A 17,755-nucleotide genomic window follows, 5' to 3' on the forward strand; every position below is an offset into this window, starting at 1 on the left:
CTCTTCTCTTTTCTTTTCTTTTCTTTTCAATGTGATGTATCACATTGATTGATTTGCAAATGTTGAACCAGCCCTGCAGCTCAGGAATAAATCCTACTTGATCATGGTGAATAATTCTTTTTATATGCTGTTGAATACGATTTGCTAGTATCTTGTTGAGAATTTTTGCGTCCATATTCATCAGAGATATTGGCCTGTAGTTCTCTTTTTTTTGCCGGGTCTCTGTCTGGTTTAAGAATCAAAGTAATACTGGCTTCATACAGTGAGTCTGGAAGTTTTCCTTCCCTTTATATTTTTTGGAACAGCTTGGGAAGGATAGGTATTATCTCTGCTTTAAATGTGGTAGAATTCCCCAGGGAAGCCATCTGGTCCTGGACTCCTATTTTTTGGGAGATTTTTGATGACTGATTCAATTTCTTCACTGGTTATGGGTCTGTTCAAGTTTTCTATTTCTTCCCTTTTGAGTTTTGGAAGTGTATGGGTGCATAGGAATTTCTACATTTCTTCCAGGTTGTCCAGGTTGTTGGCATATAATTTTTCATAGTATTCCCTGATAATTGCTTGTATTTCTGAGGGATTGGTTGTAATAATTCCATTTTCATTTGTGATTTTATCTATTTGGGTCCTCTCTCTTTTCTTTTTGAGAAGTCTGGCTAGACTTCAACTTTGTTTATTTTTTCAAAAAACCAACTCTTGGTTTCATTGATCTGCTCTACTGTTTTTTTAGATTCTATATTATTTATTTCTGCCCTGATCTTTATTATTTCTCTTCTTCTTCTGGGCTTGGGGTGTCTGTGCTGTTATGCTTCTATTTCCTTTAGGTGTTCTGTTAGATTTTGTATTTGGGATATTTCTTGTTTCTTGAGATAGGCCTGGATTGCAATGTATTTTCCTCTCAGGACTGCCTTCGCTGCATCCCAAAGCATTTGGATTGTTGTATTTTCATTTTCATTTGTTTCCATATATTTTTTAATTTCTTCTCTAATTGCCTGGTTGACCCATTCATTCTTTAGTAGGGTGTTCTTTAACCTCCATGCTTTTGGAGGTTTTCCAGACTTTTTCCTGTGGTTGATTTCAAGCTTCATAGCATTGTGGTCTGAAGTGTGCATGGTATGATCTCAATTCTTGTATACTTATCAAGGGCTGTTTTTTGACCCAGTATGTGATCTATCTTGGAGAATGTTCCATGTGCATTCAAGAAGAAAGTATATTCTGTTGCTTTGGGATGCAGAGTTCTAAATATATCTGTCAAGTCCATCTGATCCAGTGTATCATTCAGGACCCATGTTTCTTTAGTGATCCTGTGTCCAGATGATTTATCCATTGTTGTAAGTGTGGTATTAAAGTCCCCTGCAATTACCACATTCTTATCAATAAGGTTGCTTATGTTTGTGATTGTTTTATATATTTGGGGGCTCCTGTATTCGGTGCATAGACATTGATAATTGTTAGCTCTTCCTAATGGATAGTCCCCGTAATTATTATATAATACCTTTCTTCATCTCTTGTTACAACCTTTAATTTAAAGTCTAGTTTGTCTGATATAAGTATAGCTACTCCAGTTTTCTTTTGACTTCCAGTAGCATGATAGATAGTTCTCCATCCCCTCACTTTCAATCTGAAGGTGTCCTCAGGTCTGAAATGAGTCTCTTGTAGATAGCAAATAGATGAGTCTTGTTTTTTATCCATTCTGATACCCTATGTCTTTTGATTGGAGCATTTAGTCCATTTACATTCAGTGGTATTATTGAACGATATGGTTTTAGGGTTTCTGTGTTATCTGTAGGTTTCATGCTTGTAGTGAGGTCTCTGGTACTTTGTGGTCCTTGCAACATTCCACTCAGAGTCCCCCTTAGGATCTCTTGTAGGGCTGGTTTAGTGGTGATGAATTCCTTCAGTTTTTGTTTGTTTGAAAACCTTTATCTCTCCTTCTATTCTGAATTACAGACTTCCTGGATGAAGGATTCTCAGCTGCATATTTTTTCTGTTCATCACATTGAAGATAATCTGCCATTCCTTTCTGACCTGTCAAGTTTCAGTAGATCGGTCTGCCACTACTCTTATGTGTCTACCTTTGTAAGTTAGAGCCTGTTTATCCCTAGCTTCTTTCAGAATTTTCTCTTTATTCTTGTATTTTGCCAGTTTCACTATGATATGTCATGCAGAAGACCGATTCAAGTTATGTCTGAAGGGAGTTCTCTGTGCCTCCCGGATTTCAATGCCTTTTTCCTTCCCCAGATCAAGGAAGTTCTCAGCTATGATTTATTCAAGTACACCTTCATCCCCTTTCTCTCTCTCTTCTTCTTCTTCTGGAATTCCTATGACATGGATATTTTCCTGTTTGATTGCATCACTTAATTCTCTAATTCTCCCCTCATACTCTTGGATTTATTTCTTTCTCAGCTTCCTCTTTTTCCATAATTTTATCTTCTAATTCACCTATTCTCTCCTCTGCCTCTTCAATCCGTGCTATGGCCACCTCCATTTTATTTTGCACCTCATTTATAGCCTTTTTTAGGTCCTCATGACTATTTCTTAGTCCCTTGATCTCTGTAACAATAGATTCTCTGCTGACCTCTATGCTTTTTTCAAACCCAGCGATGAATTTTATGAATATTGTTCTAAATTCTTGTTCCATTATATTGCTTAAATTGTTTTTGATCAATTCGTTAGCTGTCACTACTTCCTGGAGTTTCTTTTGAGGAGAGTTCTTTCGTTTCATCATTTTGTGTAGTCCCTGGGGTGGCTCCAAACTGCAGGGCACTTCCCCTGTGCTGTCGTGTTGGTGTGTAACTCGTGTTGGTGGGCAGGGCTGCAGTCAGACCCGATGTCTGCCCCTAGCCCACTGCTGGGGCCACAGTCAGACTGGTGTGTACCTTATCTTCCTTTCTCCCAGGAACAGGACTCACTGTGGAGTGCTGTGGCCCCTGTCTGGGCTACTTGTACACTGCCAGGCTTGTGGTGCTGCTTTGATGGGATCTGGTGGATTAACCAAGGTGGATCTATAAGGTGCACAGGGGCAGGAAGGGCAGGCTTAGCTCGCTTTGTGGTCTGTGGTCCCCTGTGGGAGGGGCCCTCCAGCACCGGGAGGGAGGCAGAATGTTGGAGGGATGGATCCCCAGAAGCACAGTGTTGGGCATTTGCGTGGTGCCAGCAAGTTCGGTGATGGGAACTGGTTCCCTTTGGAAATTCAGCTGGGGAATGGGAGAGGGAAATGGCACTTTCCAGCACCTTTGCTTCCCCGCCAAGCTGAGCTCTGTCTTCTGGGATACCTACCTGGTGTCCTCTTGCCATCTCCGCTCTCTGAGAGCAGAGCTGTTGACTTTTAATATTCCAGATGTTAAGTCCCGCTGGCTGTCAGAACTCACAGAGTCAGGCCCCTCTGCCTTTGCAAGCCAGACTTTGGGGGCTCTGCCTTTCCAGGTGGGCTGCCCCTCCACCACCCCGGCTCCCTCCCACCAGTCTGTGTAGCACACACCACCTCTCCACCCTTCCTTCCCTCTTCCATGTCCCTCTTGTCTATGCTTGGCTCTGCAGAGTCCGTCCTGCTAGTCTTCTGGCAGTTTTCTGGGTTATTTAGGCAGATGTGGGTGGAATCTAAGCAATGAGCAGGACGAGGTGAGACCAGCGTCTTCCTACACCACCATCTTCCCCTCTGAGTCTCAAGTCAGAGCTATAAAAAAAATTTTTCAAGGGCACCTGGTGGCTCAGTCAGTTGAGTCTGTGACTTGACTTAAACTAGGGTCATGATCCTGGGGTCATGGGATCCAGCCCTGCATTGGACTGACTCCCCACTAAGCATGTAGCCTGCTTGGGATTCTGTCTGTCTCTCTCTCTCCCTCTGCCCCTCTGCCTCTCTCTCTAACTTAGAAAAACTTTAAATAACTAAAACTATAAAATAATAAATTATTACATTCATTTGAATCTGTTTCTGGATTTTTCATTCAGTACCAAATCCAGTACCACATTGACTTAGTTATTATAGTGTTACATTACATATTGATTTTTGAATAACTAAATTCTTATTATTCTTTTGTATAATCACGTTTCATTTCTCAATATATCCTATAATAATTCTGTTAAGCTCAAAAATAATTCCACTTATACCTAGAAATAAATTGCTTTAAATATATATATCACTTTGGAAAAAATGGAACATTGAAATATTTATAATATTGAACCTTCGAAACCAAATATAAATTTCTATTTCTTCACTGTTCATCTATATCTCTCAGTAAAGTATATTTTTCTTCATATAAAACTCTGTATTTTTTGTTAAATATGCTACTGTAATATTATAAATAGAATTATCTCTGTCATAGTTTCTAAATGGTTGTTTTGGATAAAAATAAAAATTTTTTTTCTTTTGCTTTCTTTAGATTTTAATTCCAGTGTAGTTAATGTACAGTATTATAATAGTTTCAGGCATATAAAATGGTGATTCAGCAGTTCCACATATAACTCAGTGCTCATCCAGATTAGTGTACTCTTGATCCCCTCCAACTATTTCACCCATCCTTCCACCTACCTCCTTCTGGTAACCATCCATTTGTTCTCTATACTTAAGAGCCTGTTTTTTGGTTTGTCTCCCTCTTTTTTTTTTCTTTGTTTTGTCTCTTAAATTCCACGTATAAGTGAAATCATATGGTAACTGTCTTTCTCTTATTTTACTTAGCATCATACTCTAGCTCTATCCATGCTGTTGCAAATGACAAGATTTCATTCTTTTTTATGGTTGAGTAATATTGCATTATATATACACACGTATGTGTGTTATATTTAACATCTTTATCCATTAATCTATCAATAGACACTTGAGGTGCTTTCATAGTTTGGCTATTGTAAATAATGCTGCAGTAAACATAGAGGTGTATATATCCCTTTGAATTGTTTTTCTTTTAATTTAGTGTTTTGTATTCTTTGGGTAAAATAGCCAGTGTACTAGATCATAAAGTAGTTCTATTTTTAATATTTTGAGGAACCACCATACTGTCTTCCACAGCGGCTGCACCAGTTTGTATTCCCAGCTACAGTGTCCCAGGGTTCCTTTTTCTACACATCTTCACTGACACTTGATGTGTCTTGAGGATTTGATTTTAACCAATCTGACAGGGATGAGGTAATATCTCACTGTGGTTTTGATTTGCACTTCCCTGATGATGAGTATGTTGAGTATGTTTTCATGCATCTGTTAGCAATCTAGAAGTCTTCTTTTGAGAAATGTCTGTTCATATATTCTGCCCATTTTTTAATTGGATAATGTGTTTTTTGAGTGCTGAGTTGTGTCAGTTCTTTATATATCTTTCATACTAACCCTTTATCAGATATGTCATTTGCAAATATCTTCTCCCATTCATAGGCAGCCTCTTAGTTTTGTTGGTTGTTTCTTCAATGTGTAAAAGCTTTTTATTCTGATGTAGTCCCAATAGACTATTTTTGCTTTTGTTTCCCTTGCCACAGGAGACCTATCTAGAAACATGTTGCCATGGCAGATGTCAGAGAAATTATTGCCTTTGCACTCTCTTCTAGGATTTTTATGATGTCAGGTCTCACATTTAAATCTTTAATCCATTTTTAATTTACTTTTGTGTATGCTATGAGAAAATAGTTCAGTTTCATTTTTTTGCACGCAGCTGTCCAGTTTTCTCAGCACTATTTGTTGAAGAAACTTTTCCCCATTGCATATTCTTTCCTCCTTTTCCAAAGTTTAATTGACAATATAATTGTGGGTTTACTTCTGGGTTTTGTATTCTGTGCCATTGATCTAGGTGTCTATTTTTGTGCCAATACCATACTCTTTTGATTACTACAACTCTAAAATATAACTTAAAGTCGGGAACTGTGATAATCCAGTTTTGTTTTTCTCTTCAAGATTTCTTTGGCTATTCAGGGTCTATTATCGTTCCCTACAAATATGTTTGCTGTCCCTGTGAAAATGCTATCAGTATTTTGATAGAGATTGCATTAAATCTGTAGATTGCTTTGGGTAGTACAGAAATTTTAAAAATATTTGTTCTTCCAATACATGAGCACAGAATGTCTTTCCATGTCTTTGTGTCATCATCAATTTCTTTCATCAATGTTTTATACTTTTCACTGTACAAGTGTTTCCCTTCTTCGGTTAGGTTTATTCCTAGGTATTTTATTATTTTTGGCACAATTCTAAATGGGATTATTTTCTTAATAGTTTTTTCTGCTGCTTCATTATTGGTGTATAGAAATGCAACAGATTTTTGTACATCAATTTTGTATACTGTGACTTTATTGAATTCATTTATCAGTTCTAGCAGGGTTTTTTTTTTTTTGGTGGAATCTTTCAGGTTTTCAATATCATGTCATCTGCAAACAGTGAAAGTTTTACTTTTTCCTTGAAATTTTGGATGCTTTTTATTTCTTTTTGTTCTCTGATTGCTGTGGCTAGGACTTCCACTACTAAGTTGAATAAAAGTGGTGAGAGTGGACATCCTTGTCTTGTCCTGACCATAGAGGAAAAGCTCTCAGTTTTTCCCTATTTAGGATATAAAGTGTGGGTTTTTCATATAAAACTTGTTTCCTTGTTGATTTTCTGTTTATATGATCTATTCATTGATGTAAGTAGGGCGTTAAAGTTCCCTACTATTATTGTATTACTATCAACTAGTTCCTTTATGTTTGTTGTTAATTATTTTATGTATTTAGGTACTCCCATGTCAGGTGCATAAATACTTAAAATTGTTGTATCTTCTTGTTGGATTTCCCTCTTTATTATTATATAGTGTCTTTCTTTGTCTCTTAATACAGTCTTTGTTTTAAGGTCTATTTTGTCTGATATAAGTATTGCTCCTCTGGCTTTTTTTTTTTTTTTTTGACATACATTTGCATGATAAATATTTCTCCATCCACTTATTTTCAAACTGCAGGTGTCTTTAGGTCTAAATGGGTCTCTGGTAGGCAGCATATAGATGCATCTTGTTTTTATACCCATTCTAACATCCTATATCTTTGATTGGAGTGCTTAATCCATTTACATTCAAATTAGTCCATTTACATTCAAAGTAATTATTGATGGCTATGTATTTATGCAATTTTATTACTCATTTTGTAGTTGTTTCTGAAGACTTTTCTCTGATTCTTTCTTGTCTTTCTTTCATGGTTTCCTGATTTTCTTTAGTGATATATTTGGATTTCTTTTCTTTATTCTTTGCATGTTTATTAGTGTTTTTTGATATGTGGTAACCTTTAGGTTTGTATATAACCTCTCCTGCAAATAGTCTATATTAAGTTGATGGTTGTTTAATTTTGAACCCATTCTTTTCTCCTTTCCTCCCCACATTTCAGGTATATGTGTTATATTTTAGATTCTTTTTCTGTGAATTACTTGACTGATTTCTTATAGAAATATTCATTTTTACTCTTTTTATGTTTTCTGTCTTTATACTATCACTTGTGGTCCCTCCTTTCCACTCAACAACTCCCCTTTAATACTTCCTGCAGAGCTGGTTTAGTGGTCACACACTCCTTTAGTTTTTACTTGCCTGGAAAACTCTATTTCTCCTTCTATTCTGAATTATAGCCTTGCTAGATAGAGTATTCTTGGCTGCATATTTTACCCTTCAGCACTTTGAATATATCATGCCACTCCCTTCTGGTCTGTCAAGTTTCTGTTGAAAAATCTATTAGCCTACTTGGTTTTCCTTTGTTGGTTAATGACTTCTTTTTTCTCACGGCTTTTAAGATATTTTTCTTTATCACTATATTTTGCAAATTTAATTACAATATGTCTTGGGGTAAGCCTGCTTTTGTTGATTCTGATGGGAGTTCCCTATGCCTCCTGGATCTGGATGTCTGTTTCCTTCCCTAGATTAGGGAAGATTTAGCAATGCCCCCCTTCCTCTCTCTTCTTCTGGGACTCCTATAATATGAATATTATTACCTTTGATGGAGTCAGTAAGTTCCCTAAGTCTATTATCACTTTGTATAATTCTTTCACTCTTTTGTTCAGCTTCATAGCTTTCTATTATTTTGTCTTCTAGGTCATAAATTCATTCTTCTGCTTCTTTCAGCCTGCTTTTCATTGCATCAAGTATCTTTCTAATCTCACTTATTGTACTTTTCACCTCTGATTGATATTTCAACTGTCTTATTTCTGTGGTAAGGATCTCACTGATTGATGTCTTCCATTCTTTTCTCAAGCCCAGTGAGTATCCTTATCATTGTTGCTTTAAATTCTCCATCAGGCATGTTACTTATATCTGTTTCACTTAGATCTCTAACCATGGACTTATCTTCTTTTGTTTGGGATAAATTCCTCCATCTTTGCATTTGGTCTAAGTCTCTACCTTCTTCTGTGTACTAGAAAAGCCACTTATGTCTCCAGCTTCTGAAGGTATTGGCCTTATGAAGAAGAGGTCATGTACTGTCCAGGGCCTCGTGCTTCAGGGAGGGTCTCTGGTGTGTGCTGCACGCACTCTGCTGTTCTGTTCTGGCTGCTCTATCCTTCAGGCAAGTCATCTACAGAGGCTCTCCTTGCTTGCTACAAGCAGTGTTTGATCCTTGACCTGAATGTGGTGAGTTTTAATTAAGTGTGCTCTGGTTTCCTTGTGAAATGAGAACTGTCTCCACCTCACTGGAACTGAGAAACCTCCTTGGTTGAGAGACGTGATGTGGGCAGGAATTTGTGCTGGTCTTCTGGGAGAGGGGCCAACTGTAATGGGACTGAGGTAAGTGTGACTGGGAAGGGCAGTTGCACTGGAATACAGGGGAATGGGGCTTAAGGTAAGCAAATTTAGATTTCTAGTGTCCACACTGCACTACTTCCCACAGGTAGCTCTGTGTTTATGCTAAGGGGTAGGTCAGAGAAATGATGGCCAGCTCCTTTGCCCCACAGAGAGGTGTCTCTATGAATGCTTCCTCTCATTATTGCTCTAAGAAGAGCAATAATCTCCCCACTGTGTACCCCAGGTGCTCTTTAGATCACTGGTTCCACACTGTATGTCTCCAATTTGTTTGTCTGCCTTCTCTCCAGGAACAGTACACTGCCCTCTGGGCTCTATCCCAGCTAAGCCTGCTAACTTTTAAAACTCTAGGCTTTAAGCTCTGCTCATTGTAAGAATTCATTAAATCCAGCCCCTCTTGTTTTCCAAGCCACTGGGCTTTGGGGAGACATTCTTCTGTGCATTTCCTTGCATATCCTTCTCTCCCTCACCCTTCTTCATTACCACAGCTACTTCCCTTCTACTACAGTCAGGATCTGTTTCTCCCCTAAACCACATCTTTGCACTTTCTATTATCTTTGATGTAGCTTCTATCTTTAGTTGTGGAGTTTGTTCTGTCAGTCTTCAGGTCAATTTCTGGGGCATTTAAGAGTGATTCCATAGTTATCTAGCTACATTTTTGAGACAAAGTGAGTCTAGGGTCCTCCTATTCTGCCACGATCTCCCTGTCTCCTCTCTTGCTGCTTTAAAAAAATTTTTCTGTATCACTACTTTTTGCCATTTTGATTACCATGTGTCCAATCCAGATCCAGGAGAATCTAGATATCTATTTCCTTCCTCAGATTAGGGAAGTTTTCAGCTATTATTTTTTCAAATAAATTTTCTGCCCCCTTTTGTCTCTCCTTCTTCTTGGATCCCATACTGAAATTATTATGCTTGATCAAGTCACTGAATTCCTTAACTCTATTCTCATTTTGCATAATTTCTTTTTCTCTTAACTTGCTCAGCTTGATTGCTTTCCATTACTCCATGACTCTTCCAGGTCATTAATTTGTTCCTCTGCTTCCTCTAGTCTGCTATTTTGTCCGTCATGAGTTTTTTTTTTCTTTTTTTTTTTTTGTAATGTTTATTTATTTTTGAGAGAGAGAGAGAGAAGGAGGGAGGGAGCAAGGGAAGGACAGAGAGAAGGGGAGACACAGAATCCAAAGCAGGCTCCAGGCTCTGAGCTATCAGCACAGAGCCCAACATGAGGCTCAAATCCACAAACCGTGAGATCATGACCTGGGCCAAAGTCAGCCACTTAACTGACTGAGCCACTCAGGCACCCCGCCTTGTGTATTTTTAATTTCAATTAGCATGTTCTTGGGTCTCTGCTTGGTTCTTTTTTATCTCTTTCTTAAGAGTCTCACTCATGTCTTCTACTCTTTTCTCAAGTCGAATGAGTATCATTATAATCATTACTTTAAGTTCTCTATCAGGCATAACACTTATATCTGTCTCACTTAGGTCTCCTGCTATGATTTTTGTCCTATTCTTTCATTTGGGATATATTCCTCTGTCTCCTCATTTCACCTAACTCTGTGTGTCTGCTTTTGTATTTTAGGAAAGTCAGCTACATCTCCTGCTCTGAAAAGTGGCCTTATGAAGAAGAGATCCTGTAGTGCCCCAATGTAGTGTCCCCTGTCCCAAGAAACTGGTGCTCAGGGGTGTCTTCTGTGCATTGTATATACCCTCCTGTTGTGTCCTAGCCACTTTTTCCTTCACTCCAGTTATCTGCAGAGGTTCTCTTTGCCTGCTGTTGGCAGTGTTTGGTCCCTGGCCATGGAGGAGCACATTTTACAAGATGCACAGCAGTCTGCTTGTGAAATAAGACCTTCCAGCATTGCCAGGACCAGTGCTGTATGGGTGGGGTGCACAATTTTAACAAGGTTACATCTTGGGCTTCCACAGACCTGCCACCACTGCCAGGACCAATGCCCCACAAAACGAGCAGGCCAAGAGACAAGGTGTTGGTGATGGTTGCATGGGTCTTCTGGGGAAAGGGACCCACAGCACCAGGACTGAGGTAAATGTGATGATGAAGGTTGAGTCTGGTGAAGGGTGAGGGGTTGAGGCTTGGTGTAAGCAAGTTAGATACTGAATGTTGGCACCATACTGGTTCCAGCAGGTGGCTCTGTGTTTATGCTGGAGGGTAAATAACTCTCCTTCCCATATACTCCAGGCATTTTTCAAACTGTGCTTCTTTCTACAGGTTATTTGTTGTGCTGTCTCTTTAAGGGCAGGACTCAGCTTCCTAATGCCCTCTGGGTTCTCCCAGAGCCAACCCGCTAATTTTTAAATTTCTAGGCCATAAGTCCTGCTACTTGTAAGAACTCATGAAATTTGGAGCCTCTTGTTTTCAAAACCAAATGTTATAGAAATTCATCTTTCCCATGTGGGCTCCCCAGTGTGACAATCTGTTTCTCTTCCTTCTCTTCATCCATTGTATCCCTCCCTTCTTGGGACATGTCCTCACTCTTACCCTCTTCGATGTGGCCTCTGTTCTACCTTTACTCATGGAGTTTGTTCTGCCAGGCTTCACATTGTTTTCTGGATTATTTATGCTGATATAAGTGTTATCTAGCTGTATCTGGAGTGAAATATGCTTACAGTCCTCGTATTCCACCATTTTCCCAGCCTTCTTCTATTGCTTTTTTATATCTATTTTGTCCTCAGCCAGCTTTTTGAATTATATCATTAATAAATTTGTGTATTATCTTGCATTTTTCCAAAGGAAAATTAATATACAAATAATCATACTTTTGTCTATCCACTTATGAAAATGTTTGTAGCTTTTTCCTTTCTTTGATCATTTAACACAAATTTCAGTGAGTGGTAAAAAACCAGCATCCTAGTTTAATTGAGTTTAGTTGGAATGCCTGCAGGATTTCACATATAACAGTGTCTCAGCTTGAAATAGATTTATTTGATTAAGCAAGTTTACTTTTCTTTCTATCTAGTTTACCATTTTTAATAAGAATGAGTATTAAATTTTATTAATATATCCTAGTACATAAAATGAATATACTTTAAATCTGGCAAAAAAGTACAACACATAAACCTATTCATTTTCAAGGTCAAAATCATTCATTTAGAAGTTGTTTACAGATATTTCCTTCATTTGTTAACAATTTTAAAAGAACCTTTATCATTTACCTGTAAAGCCTGTTTCAATTTTTCCTGAAGGACTTTGTTCTCAACTTCCAGAGCAAATGCTACTTTCTGTGATATAATACAAAGGAAAAATATATTCATTTTAGTAGCTCTGTTTCTATAAATTGTTACAATTGTCATCTGTCTATAATCCACAGATAGCCAAGATGATGATTTGAACATACACATTTATTCACATATTTCTGTGGCATAATGGTGGATAATTTCTGCAGCTGTAGCTTCCTATTGATTTTGTATAGGAAAAATGACCTTGAATCTGGTAAATTATAACTACAATAAGCTAAATATTTCATATCTCTGCTTCTCTAGACCTGATATATTTAAATATAAACATTTCAAATTTTATGAAAAAAAGCAACTCTACTCTTAACAGAAAATAAACACAGTTCTGAGTTTGTGTGAATGAATGGACTCTGTTACACATGAAATGTATCAAGAATTCTCCATGAGATGGGAGACAGTTTGAGGAACCATATCTAAGATCCCCTGTTCTGCTTCTGGTACAGCAGAGAAAGTTGCTAGTGAACAGACCCTGCCACACATAAAAACTACAAACTCAAAACAAAAACAAACATCAACACTGAAGAGAAACCAAAAATAAGTAGATTATTGAGAGAAAGTAACACTTGGAAGAAGAAAAGAGTCCTAGGTAAAATTCTTATTTCCTGGCTTGTAATCTGAAGTCAAGCGCTACATGAGCCAGACAGGGCACCTAATAGCTGATAGAAAGCAATTTTTTAGACCTTATAAACCAGAGGAAGGAAATCACTGCAAAACTTAGGGCAAGTCATACAAAGAAGAGAGCTTGATTGAGATAAGGAGCCCGAAACTCTGTATAAACCCTGCCCAAATCTCACTCAAGCCCAAACCACATATGCATAGGGAAGACTCTAAGAAGCCTATCAAAAGCTAAAAGAACTGAATGCAATTTGAGCTCCTCCTAAACACAGAATTTTCATTTTGCATCCAAAAACATTATTTATATATTAAAACAAAACAAGACAAAAGTAGGACTAACCGTACTAGAAGAATATAGTAGAATCCAGAGCTTAAAGATGATATTCTCAATATTCAATAATTTATAATTACTTGACATTTGAAGAAACAGCAAAATGAGACTTACTCAAAAGATAAAAATAATCTACAGAGAGTGATCCTAAGACAGATTCTACTTTAAAGTTAGTGTAGAAGAATTTTAAATCAACTATTATTACAAAACCCAAAGTAAGAGAAAATATGTTCATAATGAATGAAATAATAAAAATCTTGGTAGATTAATACAAACTATAAAAATACCCAATGTAAATTATAGTAGAAAAAAATACAGCACCTGAATTTTTAAAAAATGTAATTGATGAGCCTAGGTAGGAGCAAATAGGATAAGACAGTGGGAAAAGTCAGGCCATTTGAAGATACATCAGTAGAAAATACCTATCTAAAGACAAAGAGAACAAAGATTTTTAAAATGAAGAGGGACTGAGGAACATAAGGGATACTATCAAAAATCTAACATGTAATTTTATTCCCATAAGGAAAAGAGAGAGTGATATAAAAAGTAATGAAATAATACCTGAAATTTTCCCAAATTTTCATCAGAGTGAAATGCTGAAAACCAAGTAAAATGAGAAAAATCTTAAAAGTAGACAAAGACAATGCCAAATTACACACAGAGAAATGATTATTTGAATGACTGTCTCTCATCAGAAAAATATGATCTCCAAATGAAAACAGAAAACCATCTTTAAAATAGAGAACAAATGTTTCTCTTCTGAAAAAATTATTTTTAGAAACTAAAAAATGTTTTAAATCTACATTTTTATTCTCATTGAAATCTGAGAGGACACAGTATCTATAAAAATAGAAACAGGTAATAATGAAGACAAAAACAACTCTTCTAGCTACTGCTCAAGAGCTCTCTACATATGATTTATGTGTTGAAAAAACTCACATTCATAAACAGGCATAGAAATATAATAAGCCATCTAATGGGATTAAGCAACTTCAGAGAGGGAGACCAAGCTGAACAATCCAAGGAGGCATCTCCATTAAGGCAGCTCTAAAGGGACAGACAGAAAATAACTACAAAAAAAAATTAGAACTCAGAGAGCTCTGATGGATGCAATTATTTTTTTAAACATGTTTTTAACTTAAAATGTCAAGAGGAAAGACTCTGTTGGGCTTCCTGGGAAGATGACAGAGTAGGAGGACCCTAAACTCACCTCATCCCACAGATACAACTAGATAACACACCAGTGCAAATAACCCAGACAAAGACCCAAAGACTAGAAGCAAAAATCCACAACTAAATGTAGACAAAAGGCTAGTACATCAAAGAGGGTAGAAAGGGCAGAGATGCTGTAAGGACCTAAATGGACAGCAGACCACCCATGGGAGGGAAGGATCTGTGGGTGCATAGAGTGGTGAGAAACAGACTGTCAACACAGAGAGCCTGAATGGGGAAGTTGAATTCCCGTAGCATTTGGCCTTGAAAATCAGAGGAGCCTGGGGCACCCAGATGGCTCAGTGGTTTGAGTGTTGGACTTCAGCTCAGGTCATGATCTCACAGTGCATGAGTTCAAGCCCTGCATACGGTTCTCTGCTGTCAGCACAGAGCCCACTTCAGATCCTCTGTTCCCCTCTCTCTCTGCCCCTCTCCAGCTGGTGCTATCTCTCTCAAAATCAATAAATAATTTTTTTAAAAAAATATGAAAATCAGGGGGGCTGGATTTCATGAGTTCTTACAACCATCAGGACTTAAACCCTAGAACTTTCAAAATCAGTAGTTCCACTCTGGCAGAGTCTGGAGGGCATGCATTAGGAAGCTGAGTCCCCAGTCTTAAAGAGACAGTGAAACATCTGGGAAGATATACAGCTTAGAAGCAGCAGTTGCAAAAATACCTGGGGCATGTAGGAGGGAGAGTTAGTAATCTCAGAGTTCACTGATGGACTTCTCCAGGAAAAAAACGAGCTGGCAGGTGATATTTCCCTCCCTCTCCCACAGTATAGTCACACAGCCACCTGCAGGAACCAGCCAGGCACTGGCATTCACTACCTAACCTCCCTATACCATGCTTTGCCCCCTCCAGCTGAGTCTACCTCAGTCCTAAAACTACAGGTCCCCTCCCCATAAAACTGGTGAAAACCTTGTCAATTGCATCTCCCAACCTCGTACAGAGGATGAACGCACCTCATTAAAATGGTAGCTCCTGAGCAGCCTTGGCTGTCACAGTCTCAGAACGGGCTGCAAACCCCTTGTGGAAGGTGACAGAGACAGCCTTGTTAAAACAGTGTCCCACCCACTACTTTCAAGAAGAAGAGTTGTAGCTGAGTTTCCTAAAACACAGAAACAGACACACAGAGGTAGGCAAAATGAGGAGACAGAAGAATATGTCCCAAATGAAAGAACAGGTCAAAATTATAGCAAGAGACCTAAGTAAAAAAGATGTACCTATTATGCCTGATAGAGAATTAAAAATAATGATTATAAGGATACCCACTGGACTTGAGAAGAAGAGTGGAAGACATCAGTAAGACCCTTAACAAAGAGATAAAAAAAGAACCAGGCAGAGACCCAAGAACACACTAATTAAAATTAAAAATAGACATGATGGAATAAATAGCAGGCTAGAGGAAGCAGAGGAACAAATTAATGGCCTAGAAGACAGAGTAATGGAAAGTAATCAACTTAAGCAAGTGGGAGAAAAAAATAAACAAAATGAGAATAGATTTAGGAAACTCAATGACTTCATCAAGCATAATATTTACAGTATAGGGATCCTAGAAGAAAGAGAGACAAAAGGGGGCAGAAAATTTGTTTGAAGAAATAATAGCTGAAAACTTCCCTAATCTGGGGAAGGAAACAGATATCTAGATCCAGAAGGGACAGAGATGCCTCAACAAAATCAACCCAAGGAGGTCCACACCAAGACACATGCTAATCAAACTGTTGTGACAAAGAAAAAAAATTTTAAAGCAGCAAGAAAAAAGAAGACAGTTACATGCAAGGGAAACCCCGGAAGGCTATCAGCAGGTTTTTCAGCAGGACCTTCACAGGACAGAAAGGAGTAGCGTGATATATTAAAAGTGCTAAAAGGAAGAAATCCACAGCCAATAATACCCTATTCAGTAAGGCTATGATTCAGAATAGAAGGAGAGTTAGTGAGTTTCTCAGACAAATAAAAACTAAAGGAGTTCATGCCCACTAGAACAGCTCTAAGAAATATTAAAGGGGACTCTTAGAGTGGAAAGGAAAGACTGTAAGTAAGAACATGAATAGTGAAAAACACAAAAGAAGTAAAAATAAGTATATATCTGTTCAAGGGATATATTTGTTCAAGGTATTCACAAAATAATTTAAAATATGACATTACACACCTTAAATGGGGGTGGAAGAGTAAAGAATGGGTTCCAATTTAAGTGACCATCAACATAATACAGACTGTTACATGCAGAAGATGTTATACACAAACGTAATGGTAATCACAAACCAAAAATGAGTAATAAATATGCAAGGAATAAAAAGAATGGAATCCAAGTACATCACTAAAGAAAGACAGCAAATGATTAAAAACAGCAAGGGATAAAAGAATCAGAGAAAACCTGTAGAAACAACCACAAAACATGTAACAAAATGGTTGAGCGTAAATGGACTAAATGCTTGAATCAAATGACACAGAGACAGAGAGAACTAAAAAACCAAGATTCATTCATATGCTTCCTACAAGACACTAATTTCAGACCTAAAGACACCTGTAGATTGAAAGTGAAGGAATGGAGAAACATCATGCAAATGGATGTCAAAAGAAAGCTTAAGTAGCAATATTTATGTCAGACAAAATAGACTTTAAAAAAGAGTTTAACAAGAGATAAAGAATAATACTACATAAATAATAAAAGTGGACAATCCAACAGAAGATACAACAATTTTGTATATATTGTACAATGTTGTAAATATTTATGCACTTAACATGGAAGCACTGAAATATGCAAAAGTTAATAACAAAAATAAAGGAACTAATCAGTAGTAATAAAATAATAGAAGAGGGCTTTAACATCCCACTTACATTTATGAACAGATCATCCAAACATAAAATCCACAAGGGAAAAACTGGCTTTGAATGACATGTTGGACCAGATGGACCTGACAGATATATCCAGAACACTCCATCATATAACAGTAGAATACACATTCTTTTCAAGTAAACATGGAACATTCTCCATAGTTGATCACATATTAGGCCACAAACAAATTCAAGAAATTCCAAGATATCATGGTCATACCATGCAACTTTTCTGACCACAATGCTATGAAACTAGAAATCAACCACAAGAAAAATATGGAAAGACCACTAATATATGGAGGTTAAATAACATGCTATTAAACAATTAATGGGTCAGCCATGAAATCAAAGAAAAAATTAAAAATTACATGGAGACAAATGAAATGAAAATATAAAGGTACAAAATTTCGGGATCCAGCAAAGTTTTAACAGAAAAGTTTATAGCAAAATATACCTACCTCAAAAAGGAAGAAAAATCTCAAACAACTTAACCTTACACCTAAAGGAGTTAAAAAAGAAGAACAAACAAAACCCCAAAACAGCAGAAGGAAGAAAACAATAAAGATTAGAGCAGAAATAAATGATATAGAATCTAAAAAATAAGAGAACAAATCAATGAAACCAGGAGCTGGCTCTTTGAAGAGAGGGACAAAATTGGTAAACCTGTAGACAGACTCATAAAAAAAGAGGTGGTACTCTAATAAAACTCTAAATCACAAGTGAAAGAGAAGAAACAACAATCAGCACCACAGTAATACAAAAAATATAAGGTAATATTATGAAAAATTA

General features: G+C 37.3%; 1 protein-coding gene across 4 annotated transcripts in view; it reads right to left on the bottom strand.

The window, feature by feature from the left end:
* LOC109276311 (coiled-coil domain-containing protein 7-like) overlaps positions 1-17,755 on the bottom strand; it is a 270,114-nt gene that overhangs the window by 145,261 nt on the left and 107,098 nt on the right. For 3 of the 4 annotated variants that reach the window (XR_008419681.1, XR_008419682.1, XM_019465186.2), the window contains one exon: positions 11,889-11,954. The exons of the other annotated variant lie outside the window; for it this stretch is intronic. Coding sequence is in view for 1 of the 3 variants with exons in the window: in XM_019465186.2 (XP_019320731.2) it covers positions 11,889-11,954 (66 nt within the window). In the remaining 2 variants the exon portion in view is untranslated. The remainder of the gene's footprint in view (positions 1-11,888; positions 11,955-17,755) is intronic. 4 annotated transcript variants of the gene reach the window in all.

This window comes from Panthera pardus, unplaced genomic scaffold (genome assembly GCF_024362965.1).
Source record: "Panthera pardus isolate Hobbes unplaced genomic scaffold, ASM2436296v1 HiC_scaffold_6, whole genome shotgun sequence".
In the NCBI taxonomy this organism is placed as follows: domain Eukaryota; kingdom Metazoa; phylum Chordata; class Mammalia; order Carnivora; family Felidae; genus Panthera; species Panthera pardus.